We start from the raw sequence: 24,328 nt of genomic DNA, 5'->3' as shown, positions 1-24,328 counted from the left end.
AAAAGGAATTGATAAGAAGTTGTTTGAAAAAAGAAAGAAGAGGATTTAAAAAAAAGAAAAAAGAAAAAAAAGGGAGAGAATGTGATCAGGCAGGGGAGTAGAAAAAACCATATACTAGAGATTTAGGGTATATTTTGATCTGTTAGAAGAAACTATCTCAAAATTTTAAAGAGAGATCAACTTATATATATATATACCAAAAATACGGGTAACTACTATGAAGGGATAGAATATGACTCTAAAAATGAAAAATAAAAATGTTTTTTAAAAAAGGGATTGATAAGATGTTGGTTGAAAAAGGGAAAAAGAAAAATTAAAAAAAAAAAAACAGTTAAAAAAAGTTAACTTTGAAAGACTAAAGAATCATGGTAAAAAAGCCATGAATTCTATTTGCAGTATTCCCCTAGCGCTGGAGTTCTGCCGTTCTCATTGATCGGTAAACTTGGTCTTGGCTGGCTGTTCTCGCTGATCTTCTGGGGGAGGGGCCTGTTGCCATGGTTCCCAAATGTCTTTGCCCGAGGCGGAAGTGCCCCGCCCTTGCCCGGTCTGGGCTAAGTAATCTGCTCAGGTTGCTCTCCAGAGCTTTTGTTCCCTGCGAGCTTTCCGTACAGCTTTGGAGGTGGGGAGTGAAAATGGCGGCCTCCCAATCTCTGCCCCGGAGGAGCCGAGAACTCGGGGCCCCGCTCCTCAGTGAGCCCCCAGAGAAAAGCCGTCAGTCACTCCCGACTCCCCGGTCTCCGGCCGCAACCCGTGTTCACCCGGCCTGTGACCGCGCGTTTCTATCTCTGGCACCCAATCCCATGTGGAGTCTCCAAACCCAGCAGATCCCTGCGGTGCGCTCCCGCGTGGCTCCTCCCCGGGGAGGAAGGTGCGTCTCCCCGGATCTGCCGCTTGTTGGGTCCCTGCTGGAGGAGCAGTGGCCCCACTGTGCCACGGATCATGGTTTATGGCAACCCCAAGCTGAGAGCCCACGCCTGGGCTCCGCCTCTGCAGCCGACTTCCCTGCTTCGTTACTTGGGAGCTCTGCCACACTCAGGCACCCCCGGTCTTTCTGTGACCCCGAGGGTCCTGAGACCACACTCTCCTGCGAGGGTTCCACCCCCCCGCTTAGCCACCAGGGTGACGTCCCTCAGCGGAGCAGACTTTTAAAAGTTCCGATTTTGTGCTCTGTGGTTCTATCACTTGCCAGAAGCAGCCGACGGAGGCCCCTCCCCCGCCATCTATCCTCCCGAATATCTCCTCAGATTCACTTCTCCGCACGTCCTACCTTCCAGAAAGTGGTCGCTTTTCTGATGAGAGAGTTGTTGCTATTCTTTTCTTTGATCTCCTGTTGAGTTTGTAGGTGTTCAGAATGGTTTGATCCCTATCCAGCTGAATTCCTGAGAGGAGACGAAATCCAGGTCTCCTACTCCTCCGCCATCTTGCTCCGCCCTCCGTGTTAATTATATTTTTATTATTATTACTTTCTAATCTCCCTACCACCACTATGGCCTATCTGATATTTCAATTTTGTTAAGAGTGTTCTTATAATCTGTTGCTAGATCAGCTGTTAGAAATGTCCTTTGGGCTTTGAAAACACATGTATATTCTGTATTGGTTGAGTAAAAAGGTTAAAAAAGTTATATACAGGTTATCGGACCTTTTACTAAGTATGTTTAAATCATGTTTTTCAAATCCATTGTTACCTTTTAGTCTATTTGATCTGTCAAATTTTAAGAAAGAGCTTTACCATAATTGTGGTTTTGTCCAATTCTTATATTTGGAACAGTTTTTGTCTTACAGATTTCAGTGTTCTGTTGCTTAATGCATTGAGGTTCATGGATGTTATATCTTCTTGGTATATTATAGGATTTAGCTTTATAAAAGATCTCACAAGTATAGGTTAATGTGTTTTTTTTGTTGTTGAAATTCTGCTTTGCCTGATATTCATATTGCCATCTCTGCTGCCTTTTTAGTTTAACTTTAGTCCGTAATGTCCTTGTTCATCCCCTTTGTAACGGAAGAAACTCAGTCTTTTCCTTTCTCTGTAGGGAGAAACCCAGTTCTTCTCTTCTATGTCTTTCTTCCCTCTGTGCCTTTATCTTCACAGAGAACGTTTCACTTCTGATGCTTCTGGTCATCAAATGTGTGAAGGTTTTTCCCCACCAAGCAATTATCTGTGACACCAGCTGGGTGTCCTACAATTTAACACAATTCTGACACCGCCTACCTGGTGATGGCACGAGGTCACACAGGAGAAGGGCTCAGCCCCACAAGCCTGCTCCTCCTGCCGTGTTAGATGCCAGGAGCAAGCCCAGGTTGCTGCCTGTGCTTCCGACCGCTGTAGATGGCAGGTTCCAGTGCCCCCCACCTAATTTGCTAGAGTGGCTCACAGAACTCGGGGAAACACGTTTATCAGGACAAAGGGGAAAGGCTACAGGTGAATAGCCAGATGGAAGAGAGGCATAGGGCGAGGTGTGTGGGAAGGGGTGCTTGGCTTCCAGGCCCTTGCCAGGTGGGCCAGCCTCCCAGCACTTCCTGTCTTACCAACCCAGAAGCTCTCCAAACCCCATGTTTTGGGGATTTTTTTATGGTGGCTCCATCGTATAGGCATAAGGGACCATTAATAGAAGGTGGAGCTGAAAATTCCAAGCTTCCAATCATGGCTTGGTCTTTGCAGTGACCAGCCCTCATCCAGGAGCCCACCTAGAACTGCCTCATTAGAACAAAAGGCACTCCTATCACCTGGGAAATTACAAAGTTTTCAGGAGCCTTGTGTCAGGAACCAGGGTCAAAGACCCAGATGTTAGAGCAAAAGATGCTCCTGGTGCTCTTATCACTTAGGAAATGGCAAGGATTTTAGCAGCTCTGCTCCAGGAATCGGGGGCAGAGACCAATATATATTTTCTATCATCTCACACTCTTGTTTTGAATTTTTTTATATCACATTGTGTCTCTTATAAGGAACATATGGTTAGATTTAATAATATACCTCAATTGGAGAGTCTCTGCCATGAAAAGGAGAATCTATTTATTTATTTATGCTAATATTTGACCCATTTTGATTTCCCCAAATGTACCAGTCTGATCTAATTTTCTTTTTCCTCATTTTCTCTTAGAAGTTTTACATCCTATTTTATAAGTTGTCAGTGGACTTTTTTTTAAAGATTTTATTTATTTATTTGAGAGAGAGAGAGAGACAGAGCACCAACAGGGGGAGGGGCAAAGGGAGAGAGAGAAGCAGACTTCCCGCTGAGCAGTGAGCCCAAGTGGGGCTTTCTTTCAGGTTTGTTCTTCCCTCCTTCCTTCCTTTTTCTTTCTGTGTGTGTGTGTGTGTGCGTGTGTGTGAGCGTTTATAGGATTTTTTTTTTTTATCCTTGGAATTTACAAATTTGTCAGGATAACTTTCTAGGTATGGATTCTTTTGCCATGATCCTTCACATCATTTGGTGAACACTTTTACACTAAAGATTCAAATCTCTTCAACTCAGTGACATTTTCTTCTATTTCTTTGGTTAATGATTCTCCACTCTTTTGTTTCATTCTCATCCCCTAGAAGGATCCTATCTTTTTCTTTTCTCTCGTAATTTCCGTTGTCCTGAGGACTTTCTTGAGTTTTCTCACTTTTATTTCAGCACTGATTATGTTGTTTTTACTGCCTCTCCTGGGATTTTTAGTACTGGCAACCATGTCAGGACCCTGAGATCAGGACCGTGAGATCATGACCTGAGCCAAAGTCAGACGGCTAACCGACTGAGCCACCCAGGTGCCCCTAAAGGTCATTTCTAAATAGGAATTTGATAGGAATAAAATGCATTGAGCAATCCTAAGGTCAACGAAATACATTTATAGAGTCCCAAAATGTATGAGTTCCACAGTGTTGCTTTTTTTTTTTTTAAAGATTTTATTTATTTATTTGACAGAGAGAGACACAGCGAAAGAGGGAACAAAAGCAGGGGGAGTGGGAGAGGGAGAAGCAGGCCTCCCGCCAAGCAGGGAGCCCTACGTGGGGCTTGATCCCAGCACTCTGGGATCATGACCCGAGCCAAAAGAAGGCAGACGCTCAACGACTGAGCCACCCAGGCGCCCCCAGAGTGTTGCTTTTAAAAAATGGTTTTTTTTTTTCCTTGTATAAGTGGATTCCCCTATAATGGCTAACTTCTTTAAAATATCTTTTCTAACTGAAACAGAACATTTATCCAGATCTTTCTTTACTGAGTTACACATGTATATAGTTTAAAAAGTCATTTGGTTCCTTATCGCTGTTATCAAAAAACAAGTCTCCTGTTCCCTCCCCAGTTTTCCATTCCCCAGAGGCAATTCTTCTGGTATTTATCTCCCTATCTCTAAATAACATGCTTATCTTGCTACTTCTTGATTTTTCAGTTTTAAGCATTATCTATTGGCATCCATCATGGGTTACTTTTTCTGCCTTCACCACCTCATCCCCACCAGACACACAGTCCCACACACACATACACACACACACACACAGTCCCCCCACACACATACACACAGTCCCATACATACACATACACACACACACACAGTCCCACACACACACACAGTCCCCCCCCACACACACAGTCCCCCCCACACACACACATATACACAGTCCCACACACACACAGTCCCACACACACACAGTCCCACACACACACAGTCCCTCCACACACATACACACAGTCCCATACATACACATACACACACACATGCACACACACCCACAGTCCCACACACACACACAGTACCCCCCCACACACACACAGTCCCACACATACACACACACACACACAATCGTACTTCGCATTCTTCCATCCTCTCAATACACTGTAATTCTGATTGGATCAACATTCTGTTTGCCTCGTTATGACTTGATGCTCCTCACCTCTGAGCCATAGAGCATGCTGTGATGACTCTTCCTTTCCTATAAAACGTTTTGTCTTCTCCTGGAGTTAAGAACTCTAGTATCTTAACTATAATTTTTAAAAGTTTTCTTCTTCACGGAGAAATTTCCTTCCAAAACTGTCTTTCTGCTTGTATTTGACCTAGTTGTGTGAACTGCTTTCCTCACACGTCTGTGATCCCTGACTGCTCACTCCCAGTGTAGGATGGCAGAGTCAAAGCTGACAGGAAGCTCCAGTGTATACACAAGGTGCTTGTTGACAGGGGGCTTCACGGCGTGTCATCAGCCTAGTCTTGCTCAGTCTCTGTCTCAGGCTGATCAGATTCTAGAGAACACTCTTCTAAATTCTCCCGCTTAGAGGGTGTAAATTGGGCTGCCGGCATTTACCCCCTCTACCTAGTTGGGTTGCTTCTTGGCTTTCTCTACTGTTCGCTGCCATTATCTTTGTCCTCGTCGGTTAAAAATACCCCTTTGCTTCATTTTAGTGGGATTTGGGAAGGAAAAATGTTGATGTTCATCCATCTTCAACCAAAAGTCTTATTTTTCTCTACTAAATCATTTACTTTTGATTCTGCAACTTATATCTTAGTCATTGATCCTGTTCATAGAATCTTATCAAATCCTTCCTAAAAATCTGCATGATCTGCCAGTTTTTTTAATCTGCCATGAAAGTCATATTTTCAAAGAACCAAGACAGATGGATAATAAAGCATAACCTCTCACATCTAATTCAGAAAAATCCTTCAAAGCAGTACTCTATGTGGGCATCTTTCTTAACCTTTTAAGTGTTCTTTCCCTCTGAGATATATTAATTCATACTCACAACTTTACTTCCCAGTTTCTTGGTTTAATACAGTTTTAATTATAATTTGTAAAACATTCTAATATAAGTCAATATATTGGTAGTTTAATAAATTGTAGTAATGTATACTTTTTAAAGATTTTATTTATTTGCGAGAGAGAGAGAGTGCAAGCAGGGGGAGCGGCAGAGGGAGAGGGAGAAGCAGGCTCCCCGCTGAGCAGGGAGCCCAACGTGGGGTTCGATCTCAGGACCCTGAGATCATGACCTGAGCCGAAGGCAGCTGCTTAACCGACTGAGCCACCCAGGTGCTCCTAAATTGTAGTAATGTATTCTTTTTGCACATTGAAAATTCTTTTTTTTAATTTGGTTGATTCTCTTGCCTTCTGAATGGCCCAGTCTATACCCCCATTATTCTCCCTCCACTCTTTATTCCCACCCACACATATTCCTTTCCAGAGTAATCAAATCTGATAAGTTGTACTTCCTAGTTTCTCTGAAGAAGAAACAAAGTGAAATAGACCTGGGGTAAAATCCTGATATTTACTTTGAAGGTAGATCCTGAAATGTTAGCACAGTGCTTAGTGTTTGTAGGAATTCACTGAGTGATTTTTTTTTTTAATTTATTTATTTATTTGACAGAGAGAGACACAGCGAGAGAGGGAACACAAGCAAGGGGAGTAGGAGAGGGAGAAGCAGGCTTCCTGCAGAGCAGGGAGCCGGATGTGGGACTCCATCCCAGGACGCTGGGATCATGACCTGAGCCGTAGGCAGCCGCTTAAGGACTGAGCCACGTAGGCGTCCCTCACTGAGTGATTTTGAAAGGGAGGAAGACACTAGGAAGGGAGGGGGGGAGGGGGGGGGGAACGGGGAAGGAAAGAAAGGAAGGGAATGATTCCTTTGAGAAACTAATTAAGCTGCTACTGAGTTTAGGCAAAGATTAAAAATGCCACCATGTAGGATATATCCACATATACTTTTTACAGGACAATGTTTATGAAAGGTCACTTACAGTAGTTACAAGTTAAAGTAATATGTGTGAACCCAGGCCTGTACCTCACGGACTAGGCCCACTGGCTGTGTAAAATGGAAAGTCACTGGAGGGCCTTGAACAAAGCGCTGACATTCTCTGAGTTAGTGTTTTAAAAGGCTTACTCCGATTGCTCTGTGGAGAATAGACCACAGCAAGGCAAGAGCAGGAGGGACAGACAAGCTAAGCTGTTGCAGTCATTCAGGTGGGACATGACAGTGATTTGGATCAGGTTGGTAGAGGTAGAAATAGTAACAAATGGGTATATTTTGACAGAAGCACTGACAATATTTAGAGATCGTGGATTGGATATGTGGTGTGCATGAGCGAGATGGGCAAAGGATGATCCAAAATCTCTTGCCCCACTGTTTGGAAGGATAAGATTGTCATTTATTAAAATAAGGAAGACTAGAGAAAATGCAAGCTTGGTTTGAGATGCCTGTTATACATCTGGCTGAAGATGTCAAATAATTAGCTGTATATACAAGTCTCCATGCAGCTTTCTGCTTCCCCACCCTGAGGGTGGGGCTTTTGTGTTTGTGGTCACCTTATGGCCGCAAGATGGCTAACCGCCTCAATCATTACATCTCCTTCCAGAATGGGAGCAGAGGAAGGGCAATGGGGAAAAACAAAAGAGCACATGTCAGCATTTTATTTTGGCTTCTTCCAGAAGTCAAAGCCCCAAGAAACAAGGATTTGGATGCAAGTCGTTTATTTGGAAGATGAAAAATGTGCTATATTAGTTTCCTTTGACTGCTGTATAACAAACTTGGTGGCTTAAAACAACCCAAATTGATTCACTCACAGTTCTGGAGTCCAGAAGTCCAAAATCAGTATCACTAGGTCAACATCAAGGTGTCTGGAGGGCTACGGTCCATCCAGATGCTCTGGGGAAGAATCTGTTCCTTGCCTCTTACAGCTTCTGCTGGCTGCCAGCATCCCTTGGCTTCTGGCCACATGTCTCTGACCTGTCAAGCCAGCATCTTTACGTCTCTTTCTGGTTCATCTCCATATCCCTTCTCCTGTGTGTGTCACATCTCCCCCTGCCTCTTTCTTAGGGCACACCCAGATAACCTAGGCTCATCTCCCCATCTCAACATCATTAACTTATGCAGAGACTTTTCTTCTAAATGAAGTAGCATTTATTTATTTATTCCAGAGATTCAGATGTGATATCTTTGGGGTCCTTGTTTCGGCCTACCACCTATGGGACTAGGGAGATGAAATAAGGAAGGGCAAGTTATGAAACCAGCTACCACTGAGAGTGACTGGAGCGAAAGCATAATGGGGAGACTCTGGAACCCAGTCTAAAGCACAGCCCTCAGAATTATCCCATCCAGGGAGCAAGTGAGTATTTACATACCAGTAACTGACAATCACAGGTTGAAGATTGCTCCTGGGAGGGCTTCAATTTCCTGTTACTTCTGGCCTACCATACGGGTGGCAAAGAAGATCCCCAGTGGCAAGAGGAGGGATTCAGGCAAAGAAATGCAGGTTGTCCCCTGGAAATCAGGCTGAGTGGCCCCAGGTGGTAAGTGTGAGGGCTGGGTAGGCACCAAGGGCAACTGCTCTAGCTCTCTCTGGCTGTTTAATACCTCTCACAGGCCAGATTGTGTGCATGGCCATGCCTAGCTCCAGGGGAAACTGGCCAATATGGCTGTGTTTTTAGCTGGACACATTTCCACTCTGAGTAACACTGGAGATGTCTTATGGAAGAAAGGAAGGGTGGGTGTTGGGTAGGCACCTAGCCCCGTAGGAGATAAGAATGGAATCAGACAAGTGATAAAGATGACTCAGACCAAGGTCTTATCACTGAATAGGGTGAGAAGTGATCAGAATTTAGGACATTTATTGGAGGCAGTGCCAATAGACCTGGTGTTCTGGGGTTTGAGGGAAACACAAATCTCAGATCGTGAGGGTTTTGATCTTGAGCCACTATAGCAGTGGGGCCAATTAAAGAGATAGGGTGGACTGGAGTGGGAGCAGGTCCATGGTGTGGGGAGTCAAGTGCTGTTTTGAATTTGAGAATTTTGAGATGCCTATAGACATCCTGTGGGGATGTCGGTGTTGAATGGTAGTTGGATATAGAAGTCTGGAGCTCAGAACTCAGGCTGCAGAGAGAGACTTGGAAGTTAGAAGAAAATAAGCGGGCATTAGAAGGTTCATTTCCAACATTCAGGAAACAGCATATTTTCTGTTTTCCTAATATTGGAAAAACAGATTTTATCAATGTTTACCTAATTCTTTGCTGTTGGGATCCAGTGAAATAGCTGGCTCTAGTTTTGAAGAGAACAGGGGTTAAATGGCTATCCTCATTTGTGCTAATACTGCAGTCTTTCAGCAAAGAGACCTTTTAGCAAGAGGGAATTTTAATTGTCCTAGAGATTGGCTTATAGAATCCAAGCTAACGCATATGTAGTTTATTATTAATTATACCGTGGTTCTCTGTATTAATTTGAAATAATATTTCAGATATAGAAGTTTATGGGGAAAGTGAAGTTACCTTTATTTCTAGATAATTATAAAAATCACCTGAAGAAAGGGTTGGTGCTTGCTAATATTTCAACTGTCTTCTTACATCATTCAGTCTGTGAACCAAGATGTTACTCAGAAGAGGAATAGTCATTATAGAAAAAGTTTTAAGAAAAAGTTTATCTGTAATATAGGTATTTAAAAGAATGGAGCACTGGGTGTTATATGCAAACAGTGAATCATGGAACACTACATCAAAAACTAGTGATATAAAGTATGGTGATTAACGTAACATAATACAATTTAAAAAAATGTAAAAATAAAAAGATCCTCCATTCTTTTTAGAACATAGAAATTGTGAGATTTTAAATTTGTATGTACCTAGAATTCTGGTAAAACATTGATAGGGACTTGGAAGCTATCACATTGCATTTTATTTCTATAAATGTCTTTCTTTGATGATTTTGATGAAGGCTCTAGAATAAGGCCTTGATAAGTACATGTAAGCATGCTTTTTGGGAATGGTGGGATTTATACTCCTCCACATCCCAACATTAAGCTTATTATAGATGAGTGAGCAGAATGGACTGAGTATGAGCCACCATCTCAAATAAGCAGTAAAAATAGGCATTGTAAGGCTGCTAAGTCAGCACACATTAATGAGGACAGTAAATAGCCTTTTTTGGACAATGAGAAAAGTGCTTGAGAAAAGCTATTTTTAGCTATAATTTGGTAACTAATTTTGAACGAGGGCAACAGTGAAATTATGACCGAGGAGTCATAAAGTCGTAAGCCTTTCCCCTTTACTGTCTTAGGGGGAGCAGGCTGACATCACAGACATGTCTAAGAAATTGGGTTCTGGGGCATCTGGAGTCTCTCCTATTTGGTTCTATTTAAGTTTCTGGTGTGGTACAGTATTTGATATACAGAATAGGGTCTATGAGCCACCACAAAAAAGTTAAATTATATTGGTATAACTAAATATATAGTAATATAACTAAGACAAATAATATGTTGCTACGTTTTAGAATGAGTTTCATTAAAATATTTTGGAAAAGTTAAGACCTAATATGACGGCTCATATTGCCCATTGACCTTTTGGAAACTCGTTTTCTTAGTCTTCCATGTTGCGTGACAGTCTTCTCTTTCTCTTCAGCCTATGCTTTCCTTTCTCAATCCCTCCGCTTCCTCCATGATGACTTCCATATTTGTTTTTCGAACCCCCTCTTCTCTCTCTCAAGCTCAAGATCCATTTCTATTCTGACATCTTTTATGTCCCCAAATGAACTCACTTTGTTTTTTACAGACCTCTTTCTCCATTTCTATTTTCCAGGTTGATGATGGGGAGGCTGCCCCTACATCCCCCTTGGCCCAGGATAATCACTGCTTTATACCTTTGTCCTGGCATAATTATCATTAGGGCCCCTTCAACTTCCAAAATTGTCCTGGTTTGGATAATTGATCACATGGTCACCATGGCCATCTGTCTGATGAAGGTCTGCCCTTGTAAGAACCAGCATGTAAGCCCATATATAAAAGGACTTTGGAGTAACATACATGTCCATGTACCTTACTCCAGCTCTTTTTACTCTGAATGACTCTCTACTTTCCATTCTCCTGTCCCCCCAACACACTGACCACCACTACCGCCATTTATCCATTAGCTTTGTATTTTGCTCTCTTCATGTATTTTGACTCTAGGCTCCTCAGATTTGTACATCACCCTGCAAGTCTCAGTGTGCCCCCTTCCTTCTGGTTTGAGACCTCTCTCCTGACCTCACGATCCTTCTCTTAGGAATTGCCCCCGGGGATAAACCCAGTAATCAGGGCCCGGGTTTGTATGTCTTAAGTAGTGTATCAGACACAATCCACCCAGTCCCTAAAGCTGGAAGACTCAGAGGACTTTTTTCCTTTTTAGTGCCTCCATCAACTTTTCTAAAATTGGAAAAATAAGATCTACTTTACAGGATGTTGTGAGGATCCATAAGAGGAAGAACAGGAAGGTAATTAGCATAGTGTTAGTCAGCGTTTGACTAAAGGAAGAAATGAAAATATGAATAATGTTAGTGCCCAGCTCTGTGAAGAAGGCTAAACTAAGCCTTTTGTATTTCATTTTAAAGTTCATTAGATTTAGGAGCAAATACTGATGCTATGGAGACCAACTGCTCTTAATTATCTCTGAAAAACTGAAGAAGGGAAGATATACTAGAAGATTAGACTACTGAATTTCAAAAGGAATATTAAATTTGACAGAAAGCTGAGTTGGATGTAAATCTGAGTTGGACCAAGTCTTTGGGAAGACTCTGGAAGGGATTCTGGGTGGTTTGTGAACCCAGGACTCAGCATGGATGCATACTAGATCAGCTTTGGCTCACGGGGCTGATATGCTGGTGCATGAGGGAGCATATAGATAGAATCTTCCTTGGGTTTTGCCGTCATATTTTACAGGGCTTTTTGTCACATTCTTATGGGGGGAAAAAAAGAGAAAAGATTGTAAATTTAATTAAGTGGATTAGAAACTGATTATAGGAAAAGAAATTATCACCAGATCCCTGTCACTCTGAAGGGCTTGATAGTGGAATGCCATAGAGCTCTGTCTTCCATCCTGTCTTGTGTGACATTTTACAGTCACTTGTAGGGGGAAAAAAAAACATATTTATATATGAAACAAGTAATACTTATCAGATCTGTAGCTGACACAAAACTGAGAGGTATAGTGAATATATTTTCTGACAGAAACAGGATCCCAAAACATAAGCTCCTTGAGGAAGGCTTCAAGTTTGTATTCAGTACCTTTCCTTTCTAGTCCCCGAAATGCTGCATATATTCATTAGTCTTGTACTGTACCTGCCTTGCAAGTGTCTCTATGCATAGGTCATGTGTTTCTGTCTTCCCACTTCCTCACACAGTGGGCAGCAGTCGCTGAATGAATGTTTGCTTCATTAAAGAACCAGTGATGACCACACACATTGAGAGGCTGAATCTATCACTCTGAAATGTAATAAGGATAAATATAAAGCCCTCCCCTAAGGCCCCCCCCCCCCCCCCCTCCAAGATGAAACAAGCACAAGATAGTGGCTTTGTTTGTAGCATGCATGAAAAAGGTGTTAGGGCAAGAATAAAATCACCTTGAAATGGTATCATATACCGCTTTGCCCTACCCCTTCCCAAATTCAAAGCTAAGGTGATCTTCATCAGCTCGAATAAAAATACATAGCACCTGCAACAAAGGATGTGAGAGTCCCTGTCTAAACTGGTTAGACCATACCTGGGGTCTTCTGTTAAAGTTCTGAATGGTACATTTCAAGGAGGAAATCAACACAGGAACTTGTTCGGTGGAAAGTCACCAGGATTAGGAAAGGTCTGAAAATCTTACCATAGTCATTCACTTTTGCATTCATGCAACAAATGGTATGTTAAGCATCTAGTATTTTCCAGGCAGTAAACTAGACGGTTGAGTGGTGGAGGAAAAAGAAATCTCCATGAGCAACTGGAGGAAATAAAGATACTTGTGGAAATAAAGACCACCCAAATGAGAACAAATGAAGCCTATTTATTCAAAGCTTGCTATAGCAAGGGAGTCAGCAACCATCACTTACATGTGACAGAGGCTCGAAGGCCGGGTGGGAAAGCTTTACAGTAAACAAAAGAGAAGGCTTTGGGTATGCTTTCATTGGATGGAGGCTGTTACTGGGAAGCCGGACACAGGATTAGTAGAAGCGGGGCATCCCATGTGATTAGTCTGGGGAGCGTAATCGGCTTTCTCCAGTTAGTCCTGAGTTGGAAGTGGGGGCAAAAATTAAGGAAGCTATCAGTCATTGACTGAGTCCTGACCATTCTAGGACTATTGCTATAGAGGTTGTGGGTAAGAGTCTGTTATCATATGTTCTGGCCATTGTCTGTTTGAATGTTCAGTATCTACTATTGAACACTGAGAAAACTTGGAAGAATCTGGGATGACTGATAACTGTATTTGACATTGATAACTGTATTCAAGTACTTTAAGGTCTACTGTGTTGAAAAGGCATTTATTTTGCATGGTCCCAATGGATCAGATTAGAACTAGTGGGTGAAAAACACTTCAAAATAAGAAAGAACTTTTAAAACTCACTGTTATCTAGATACAATCTCAGACAGTGTTTACTTGGTAAAGGAGAAATTCAGACCTAGGCTGGGTGACCTCTTGGCAGTGATATTGTGAAACAGATCACAAGCCTTGGCATGCACCAGAATCACTTGATATCTTTGTTGGCGATGCAGAATGGCCTCTGTCCTAGACCTGCTGAATCTGATCAGTGGGGCATCAGAGATGATTCTCTTATGAAACGTTGTGAAAGACATGCAAACACTGGATGGGTAGCTGGACAATGTGACTTGTAAAAGTTCTTCCACCCTGAGTCTAATATCCTAATTTTTGCATGACATAGTCATAATCAGTAAAGAAACCATTTGCTCTTTTATTTAACAATATTGATTGAGTAGCTTCCATTATGTTGCACTCTACTTTCAGCCTATATTTTAATTCCATTAGCATGGTGCGTTTCTACTTGCTGAGGAGATAATGATGAAAAGAGCTCATTTGTTCATTTTTCAAAAATTTATTGAGCATCTGCTATGTGCTGGAGCACTGTGCCAGGGAGATGGTGATGAAAAGGCCCGATATAATCCTTTTTCTTTCAGAGCTTACAATAGCAGAAAAAATAGAATATATTTATAGCAAAGGTGATACATGTTGTTATGAAAAGAAAATGGTGTGAAAACGATTCTTTTTGTTCTGCTGTTTTTCCCCACATCCTAACTCCAATTAAAATTCGATCAACTTATTTACAGAGGAATTAGTACTTCCTTTCCTGAGGTTTGTTTTAGGTTTTAAGTAAAAATGGAGAGCCTTTGGGCCTTAGTCCAGGAATGCTAGAAGTCTTCAGAATGGCACTTTGTACTTAAAAGCTCTCTGCTGTCAGAACTGGTGAGTCCGCTGGTGAATAAACCGATCAAAGGGACATCCTTCGTTCAGGTTGACTGGGCATTTTAGAAAGTGATTCTGGAAAATCTGAGTTCTTTGGATTCTAATACCTCTTCCTAACCCTATTGCAATGGAGCTAATTTATGTTATATTTTTCAAGCGAGTTCTTATTCAAAACATCATGTCTTTTGCTATGTGGTACACAGAAAGGAGCTAAAGGTTGGGAAGCAGCTGCCTAGGATCTAGACCTGGGTGTCCCACTAATTACTGTGTGACCTTGACCTCTCTGGGCCTGAGGTTTTTCAGAATGCTAAATGATCCTTAATTACCTCTAAAATTCTGATTGGGTGAAACTAAATGGAGAAGATATCATTTCTCACCTGCCTTTTCCTCCTGCCTTCCTCCCACCTACACAAATATATTAGAAGCCCTGTCACCACCATTGAATGGATACTGAAATAACTCGCTTTCTAATCTGGACATGTATGTGTTCCTTAGGTTGAAATCTGAGGCTTCAACATCTGCCTGCATGTCCAGTTTGAATAACTGGACTTAGTCCAGGCCTCTGTGGAATACGTCAGCTTCTTTGATGGAGAACCCTGCCCTGGGAGCACCCCGCAATCTGTCCTCACAGCTAGCACATCTATAAATCTAGCTATTACCAAAGGTTTTGTTTCAATTATAAATAGACCCTCTGAGACCCAAGATATTGCCCCTTATCCAACTAATAGTATCCCCATTATCTAAAGACTTACAGTATTCTGCCCACACCTGCCTGATGAGATTCCTTCCAAAGGGATACCAGCCAGATGGCGCTAAGTTCCCCTCCTGGAGGAGGGGCACTGTCGCCCAGCTAGTACCCTTGAATCAGGTCCTTCCTAGCCTGGGGTTGCTCTTCTATCCCTGATAGGCACGGTTTGAGTCCCAGTTTGCCTGCCATCAAACTTACTCAAGCTATGACAGACATAGGTACATGTACATTTACACAGAGCATTGAACCATTTTTCATAATTCCAATTTTCCATAGAATCAGCCCACTCTAAAATTGTTATTTTATTTATTTATTTTTAGCTAACTTTCTTTATTGCCACCTTGTTTCTGACATAATCTGCACATGTGTTTTCATTTTAGGACTTCCTTGTCTAAGTCAAAACTTCTGGCTCTGGGAGACCCATGCGCTACCACCTACACTAAGAAGAGAATAGAAGCAGGGGCTTTATCAGTATATTGCATTATATTATGACAGCAACTATACTTTAGACAATGTCATTTTAAAACATTTAATGTATAGTCACTGTTTACTCTGAAATTAGCTTTCAGGTTTAGTGTAAAATTTAACCTCTGGCTTTCAAACTTCTTCTTATTTAAGTAATTAAGGAATTTGAGGGGAAATAATTTGAGGAAATTTTTTGAGGAAATAATGATCACGCTATTCAGAGCAATGGAATCATTTTCTTGTCCTCATATTTCACTCTTTTAAAATGTGTTTCACTTTTTGACCATTGGCAGAGCTTCTCCTTGTGAGGCCGAACTTCAGGAATTAATGGAACAAATTGACATCATGGTAAGCAACAAAAAATTGGATTGGGAAAGGAAAATGCGGGCTTTGGAGACACGATTAGATCTTCGGGATCAAGAGTTGGCAAATGCACAAACTTGCTTGGATCAGAAAGGTCAAGAGGTACTGAATATATGTGTTAATTGTTAATTCCTCAGACAGTTATAAATAATATTCTACCAGGATATGTTTTTCATTATGTATCCTTTTTATCAGGCATCAGCGGTAGCCTTTATTGCTTGGAATTCTGTCATAGTGTGCTAAATGTCTTCTATCAAATAAGTGATGATTGGAGCCTCAACCCATCACAATTTGCTGACGCAGACAAACACAACGTGTCAAAGCAATCTAGAAAAATAAACAGACATTCAATATATATGTGAAATAAATATGGTTTGCAAACAAAGATGTCAGTGCTTTTGCAGCTGTAGAAACAAAGTAGTTGTCCAAACCGTGTCTTTGGAAATGGCTGAGTTCAAGCGCCTCTTCGAATCTACTAGGAGAATATTTCCTGAAAGAAGTGAAATGTCAAGATGTGATTGCGGGACAGGGGAGAAAAGAGTTTGGTGAAGGGGTGTGTTTATATGTGGGCACCCTCCTAAGAGGAGTGCCCCCAGCCCCTGCAAGATTGCTTACAGCTCATCAGTGACTAGAATGTATGCGTGCTCTCAGGCTTCCAGAGGAGTTCCAGAAAACCACATAGTTGACCTAATGCGGACTTCTGTCTGTGAATTTTTCTTTTGGGCTAGGCCTAAGAGCAGTATTTACTTAAATCATATACTAAACCATCATCAGTCAGCTCGTTTTTCAGCCATCTCTCTACCTTTGTTGGCCTCCCAATAGAACTTAGCTTTTGACATCGTCAACTGAGTTATTGAGTTATCGGCATCTGGCTGCCCTTCATAGTAGAGGCAGGTCATCAGACCTAGAATATGTAAGAGACTATTCTCTTGCTTCCATATCTGGGATGACCCAGATGCGTACACAGGTACCTCCTGCGCTTTTTCAGCAGACAAATTCTGCAAACCAAACCCCTGAGAACTCCTCTGACGCATCACTCTTTCCTTTTTAAAATGGTCTTCTAAAAATGTAGCCATTACTCCATAGTGCCACCGGGCAGAGCTCCGTTTGAAGGCAGTGGAGCCCCAAATAAAGCCGGACTGGATCCGTGAGGCTCTGCCCGTGTAACAATGACATGGCTGCCTGAAAAGATAATACCAAGTAAATTCTAAGCCTTAATTTAAACTGTGATGGAGACACGGATCTTTTGTCAAACATCCACACTGCCCTGTCCTAATGTGTACCCAGTGGAATGGCATCAGCAACGTGGGGCTTTGTGACTTTAATTATTAATAACTATTTTAAGAACTGCAGTACCAATGTTTATTCTTGTTTGGGGACAGCAGTTTTATTTAAATCATGCTCGTCCTTTGCACATTTTCTGCCTTGGTCAGACAAAATTTAAGAAAAATCAAAATTAAGTTTTATTCTTGCTGCAGGTGGGGTTACTTAGACAGAAGTTGGACAGTCTGGAAAAATGTAACTTAGCGATGACGCAAAATTATGAAGGACAACTGCAAACCCTAAAAGCTCAAGTAAGGAAACTTATTGTAATTTAATCTCATTTGATGATTTAACACATTTTGATATATGTTTTCACATATAAAATTATATCAAATTTATGTATTTAGGGCGCCTGGGTGGCTCAGATGGTTGAGCGTCTGCCTTCGGCTCAGGTCATGATCTCAGGGTCCTGGGATCAAGTCCCGCATCGGGCTCCCTGCTCCACGGGGAGCCTGCTTCTCCCTCTGCCTCTCTCTCTCTCTCTGTCTCTCATGAATAAATAAATAAAATCTTAAAAAAAAAAAAAAATTTATGTATTTATAAGTTGTATTAATTTTATTAAAATGGACTATTTTCAATACAAGTAAAGTTCTTATATTTTAATGATGGGTTATATGTTTGACCCTGTCTTTCACTGTTTTATTAGATTGTTTCTTTTATTACACTGTCAGCTCTTTATCCCTTTAACTGTTAGCATAGTGCAAGACTATTACCTTTCTACTTATCAATGACTTGCTAATTAATTGTATGATAATAGTTAGCAATGTGAACAACAGAAATAACTTTGCTATTATGAAATAGATAATTGAAAGGACAAAACTGGTCTTTATTACTTTGATACTGGTAGGGCTGTTTCATAAATGATAGGTCTTCTGAATAGGGATACTGATTCCTTTCTTACTTATTCCTCTACCTCCTCACTGTGCTGGCAAGCCAAAAGTTTTCTCTCTCTTATCACAAATAATACATAGGGCAATCATTATCTGTGCATCTCAGATCTAGTGGATGTTATGTCCTTGCTTCACTTAATAAGTGAATCAATGGGAAATACAGTTTGATTATGAAATTTTTGAAGTGCAAAGATTTCATAAGTGATAATACAATTAAATGAGCCTAAAGTAGTTAATTCTTTCTTAAGTACCTTCTCAGGGAGGTCATCGGCCATTAAGATTGGATATGAAACATTTGATGCCACTTAATAAGTATAATCTTGTAAGACTAGCTAGCTCTTAAATTTAGACATTTTGCCTGCAATTCAAATAGCTGCCACTAGATGGTAGCTCGAATTATGAAACTAAATGGTTTTTCCTAAGACTCTAAGCATTTAATGCTTAACTCAATCAACCTTGTTTTTTTCTGTAATGATAAAGCTCTAAAATAGCAACATGTATATTAAATCACTGTATTGTTCGGTATAAACAGAGACACCACGATCTGGAATAAGTTTGAAAAAAATACAGAAATGGAGATACAAGTGAATTACCATCTCAAAATTATATTTAATTAGTTCAATCACTGCTTACCAGATCTTTAATCTCTGGGTTTTTTTCACGTCTGTTGTTAAAAAGCTGTGAGACTTGTTTACAGGTGCTGAGCAGTCATGTAATATATGAATCCCTGCCGTTTGATGCTTTGCAGCTCTATTTTATTACTTGGCTGCTGGCTAACCAACAAATATCCTTACGGCAATTTCACAAAAATGTGTTCTGTGGAATGCTAATATTGAGAGTTTTGGAAATGCTGTTTACTTCTTCTCTGCTCCTGGACATTTACAGTGCATATTAGCATATTACAGGCTGTGAAAAGTCTTGCTTTAAACAAATCCACTTAGCTTTTTTAATCCATCATTTTTCAAAACATATTTGACCATGGAACTCTATTTTTTAAGCTAAAACCTGCTTATACTGTAGTACAGTATTACAGTGTAAACACTGTAAATAGCTGTTTCATAGAATACACTTTGGAAACACTACATTGTTCTTAAGAGAGCAGCCATCTGCTTCCACTGCAGTTTTCTGCTTCTCTTCTCGTGTTAAAAGAAAGGAAGGAAGAGCATTAGGGAAAGAGAGCAGAAGAGAAGGAAAGAGGGAAGGGGGGAAAAAGAGAGAACTGGTTTGCATAATAGCTCTTAATATGTCATTCTTCTAACCAGAAAATGCTGTCTTGTGGCAAACATGCTTTGGTTGCTGCTAGCTCACTCTACTGATTCCTTCTTTGAAATTCCTGGTTTATTTACAGTTTCATTTTCCTAAAATATCTGAAGGATACACTTTACCACACTCTTCTTTGAATAACTCAACTCCATCAGAACTTTCTCATAGAAATTGCTTCCTTTTTAAAAAGATAGCATTTTCTTTTCCTTCTAACCATTATGAAACTAGGATTAAATTGTGTATATATTTGAGATTTTCACTCCTGGAAAGATGGAATAGATGCATTTAGATCCTGCAAATTAAAATTAGAAAGCCTGGACATTATCTATAAAATGATATATGAAGACTCTGAGAGTGGAGGGAGGAAACAGGCCAACTAAGACCTTGGTACCCAAAGAGCGACATAGTGATGAGTTCCCTGGGATTTCTCTTTGCCTCTTTTATCCCAGTCTGGGTTAACAGAGAAGCTGACAACCCAGACGCTCCAAAGGGCACAAACAAACAAAAAGAATCCCAAGGAATGCCTGCTTTCTGCAGCCAAAAGACCCAGAAAAAGACAGCCTAGCAAGATTACACACTTAGATAATAACTGCTCTACTACAGCCCAACACTACAGAAAAAGACTTCAGCCCCAAACCCATCCCTCCCCTCAGCACAGACTGAGTAGACAGCCTCTCTCTCACTAGCCTGTAATGAGGTAGTCCAGGCTTCCCAGCCTGGGTGGTGTGAGAGAAGAGTGGAGAGCCAGGAATTTCATGACCACCAAGTTTTAACAAGGCCCTCCCCAGCCCATGGTGTTAGTGGAGGCCATGTGGAGAGCCGGGACTAGTATGCCCATTTGATGGTGATGAGGCAACCCCTTCCTCTCTGAATGGTATCAAGGGAAACCTAATAAGGAGTCAGGCCACTCGCCCTCACTACACTTTCACTGAAGGACATGCGAGAAGCAGTAACAAGGCACCTACGCCCCTCCAGTCAAGGTGGTATCAGTGAAGACTAGTGGGGATCCTGAACTCCCATTCCCACTCAGCAGGGATAAGGAACGTCTCCCTTGGGTTACCAACTGAGGCCAAGAGCTGAACTCCCCGTCCCCTGAAGGCAGTGATGAGGCATTGTACCACTTTCCTTGCCAGAATGCCATCAGAAAAGGATGGCTGAAACACAATCCCTAAAGGAACTCTATAGTGTCTCATAGCACAATACCCAAAATGTCCAGGTTTCAATAAAAAATCACTCATCACACCAGGAACCAGGAAGATCTCAACTTGAATGAGAAAAGACAACCAAGAAGTGCCAACACTGAGTGAATACAGATGTTAGAATTATCTGACAAGGATTTTAAAGCAGCTGTTATAAAAATGCTTCAGTGAGCAATTACAAACGTACCTGACACAAATGAAAGCTTTAGCAAAGAAACAAAACTATAAAGAACAACCAGTTAGAAATTTTATCTCTGGAAAATACAATAACCAAACTAAAAAAAAAAAAAAATCAGTAGATGGGCTCAAAAGTAGAATGAAGAGGATGGAGGAAATAGTCAGTGAACTTAAAGATAGCAGAATAGAAATTACCCGATCTGAACAACCAAGAGAAAACAGACTAAAAGAAAATGAAGGGGTGCCTGGGTGGCTCAGTTGGTTAAGCGACTGCCTTCGGCTCAGGTCATGATCCTGGAGTCCCGGGATCGAGTCCCGAATCGGGCTCCCTGCTCAGCAGGGAGTCTGCTTCTCCCTCTGACCCTTCCCCCTCTCATGTGCTCTCGCTCTCTCTCTCTTTCTCTCTCTTTCAAATAAATAAATAAATCTTTAAAAAAAAAAAAGAAAAGAAAATGAAACTAAGGGACATGTATGACTATAACAAAAGATTGGAAATTTGTGTCATCAGATTCCCAGAAGGGAGAAGAGAGGGGGACTGAAAAAGTATTCAAAGAAGTAATGGCCAAAAAGTGTCAAAACTTGGTAAAAGACGTAAACCTACAGAATCAAGAATCTGGGTGAAATTCACACAAGATAAATACAGAGAAACCAACAAGACACATCATAGGCAAAGTTCTGGAAACTAAAAGACAAAGAAAAAAATCTTGGAAGCAGCAAGGAAGACATAACACCTTACCTATAGAGAAAAATCAATTGAGATAGCAGATTTCTCATCAGAAACCATGGAGGCCAGAGGATTTGGAACACTTTTCAGTTGCTGAAAGAACATAAATGTCAACCCAGAATTCTATGCCTAGAAAAAATATCCTTAGGAATGAAGGGAAAATCAGGTCCTTCTCAAATGAAGGATAACTAAGAGAATTTGTCACCATAAACTTACCTTCAAATAATGGCTAAAGAAGATTCCTTTAGTGGAAAGGAAATGGCAAAGAAAGAATCTTGAGACATCAGGAAGAAAAAACAATGGAAAGAGTTTAAAAATGGGTAAATGTAATACTATCCTTCTCTTTGAGTTTTCTAAATTGACAGCTAAAGCAAAATTTATAACAATGTCTAATGCGGTTCTTAATGTATGTTGAGGAAATACTTAAGACAATAATATTATGAATGGGTCAGGGCAAAGGGACATAAAGAAAAGTAAGACTTCACAGGACTCCTGGGTGGCTCAGATGGTTAAGCATCTGCCTTCGGCTCAGGTCATGATCCCAGGGTCCTGGGATCAAGTCCCACATCGAGCTCCCTGCTCAGCGGGGAGCCTGCCTCCCCCTCTGCCTCTCTCTCTCTCTGTCTTTTATGAATAAATAAATAAAATCTTTAAAAAAAAAAAGTAAGACTTCTGCATTTCACTTGAACTGGTAAAATGTTGACACCAGTAGGCCGTAATGAGTTACGTATATATAATGTAATACCTAGAGCACCAATTGAAAAAGCTATTCAAATGGATACATTAAAAAACATAGGTAAATCAAAATAGAATTCTAAATAATGCTCAAATAACCCTGAAGAAGACAGAAAAGCTAAAATAGAGAAACCAAGAACTGGAAAACAGAAAAGAACAAAAAGAGTAAGGCTTAAGCTCTAATATATCAATGATTACATTAAGGGAATTGTCTAAATACCTCAGTTAAAAGATGGAGATTGACAGAGTAAATTAAGAAAATAAATGACCTAACAATATGTTCTGTTCCAGAAACTCACTTCAGACATAACTATATAGGTAAGTTGAAATAAAAAGGTAGAAAAAATACCATGCAAATATTAATCAAAAGAAAGCAGAAGTGGTGCCAAGATAATTCAGTGGAGAAAGAATAGTCTTTTCAACAAACAGTAAAGGAACAACTGAATATCTACATGTAAAAAAATTAAGTCAGACCTAAACCATAGACAAAAGTTAACTCAATGGATTAAAGACCTAAATGTAAAAACTTAATCTATAAACTCTTAGAAAAAAACATAGGAGTAGATCTTCATGGATTTGGATTAGGCAATGATTTCTTAGATTTGGCACCAAAAGCACAAGAAAAATCAGATGAACTTAACTTCACCAAAATTAAAAAACCTCTGTGCTTCAAAGGACACCATCAAGAGAGTGAAGAGACAACTCACAAAGCGGGAGAAAATATTTACAAATCATATATCTGATAAGAGACTAGTATCCAGAATAAAAAAAAAACAAAACTCATACTAGTCAATAATAAAAAGTAAATGACCTAACTTTAAAATGGGCAAAGATATGAATAGACATTTTTCCAGAGAAGGTATACAAGTCCAATAAGCATATGAAAAAAATGCTCAACATCATGAGTCATTAAGGAAATGCCAATCAAATCATGAGATACCCATTCAGACTGACCAGAATGGCTATAAGCAAAAAGACAGACAATAGCAAGTGTCAATGAGGACATGGAGAAATTAGAACCCTATACGTTCCCAGTAGTACTGGGAAATGGTACAGTCATTTTGAAAGACAGATCGGCAGTGCCTTAAAAAGTTAAACTCAGAGTTTCCATATGATCCAGCAATTCCATTCCTAGTTGTGTACCCAAGAGAAATAAATGTATGTATCCACACAGAAACTTGTACACAAGTGTTCATAGCAGCACTATTTGTAATATATAAAAAGTAGAAAGAACCCAAATGTCCATCAATTAACAAAGGGTTAAACAAAATGTGACATATCCATGCAACGGAATACTATTCAGCCACAAAAAGGAAGAAAGTATTGATCCATGCTACAACACTGATGAACCTTGAAAGCATTATGTTAAGTGAAAGAAGCCAGACACAAAAGACCACATAATATATGATTCCACTAATATGAAATGATCAGAATAGGCAAATCCATAGAGACAGAAAGTAGATTAGTAGTTTCTAGGGACTGGGGGCAGGAAGAAATGTATAATCATTCTAATATTCTGGGGTTTCTTTTTGAGGTAATTAAAATATTCTGAAATTAGGTAATATGATGGTTGCACAACTTTGTGAATATACTAAAAACCAATGAATTTTATATTTTAAAAGGTGATTTTATGGTAAGTGAATTATATCTCCATTTTTAAAAAAAAATTTTATTATGTTGATCACCATACATTACATCATTAGTTTTTGGTGTAGTGTTCCATGACTCATTGTTTGTGTATAACACCCAGTGCTTCATGCAGAGCGTGCCCTCTTTAATACCCATCACCAGGCTAACCCATCCCACCACCCCCCTCTCCTCTAGAACCCTGGTTGTTTTTCAGAGTCCATCATCTCTCATGGTTCATCTCCCCCTCCGATTTCCCCCCCTTCATTCTTCCCCTCCTGCTATCTTTTTTTTTTTTTTAACATATATTGCATTATTTGTTTCAGAGGTACAGATCTGTGATTCAACAGTCTTGCACAATTCACAGCCCTCACCATAGCACATACCCTCCTCAATGTCTATCACCCAGCCACCCCATCCCTCCCACCCCCCACCATTCCAGCAACCCTCAGTTTGTTTCCTGAGATTAAGAATTCCACATATCAGTGAGGTCATGTGATACATGTCTTTCTCTGATTGACTTATTTCGCTCAGCATAATACCCTCCAGTTCCATCCACGTCATTGCAAATGGCAAGATCTCATTCCTTTTGATGGCTGCATAATATTCCATTGTGTATATATATATATATATATATATATATATATATATATATATATATAT

The 24,328-nt window shown here is 40.4% G+C and overlaps 1 protein-coding gene across 5 annotated transcripts in view; it reads left to right on the top strand.

The window, feature by feature from the left end:
• DEUP1 (deuterosome assembly protein 1) overlaps positions 1-24,328 on the top strand; it is a 106,501-nt gene that overhangs the window by 28,147 nt on the left and 54,026 nt on the right. For all 5 annotated transcript variants that reach the window (XM_035009390.1, XM_035009393.1, XM_035009392.1 and 2 more), the window contains exons 3-4: positions 15,659-15,830; positions 17,207-17,302. In XM_035009390.1, coding sequence (XP_034865281.1) covers positions 15,659-15,830; positions 17,207-17,302 — 268 coding nt within the window. The remainder of the gene's footprint in view (positions 1-15,658; positions 15,831-17,206; positions 17,303-24,328) is intronic.

This window comes from Mirounga leonina, unplaced genomic scaffold (genome assembly GCF_011800145.1).
Source record: "Mirounga leonina isolate KUSES-001 unplaced genomic scaffold, KU_Mleo_1.0 Mir_153, whole genome shotgun sequence".
NCBI classification, from domain to species: domain Eukaryota; kingdom Metazoa; phylum Chordata; class Mammalia; order Carnivora; family Phocidae; genus Mirounga; species Mirounga leonina.
This window is presented reverse-complemented; position numbering and strand designations above follow the sequence as displayed.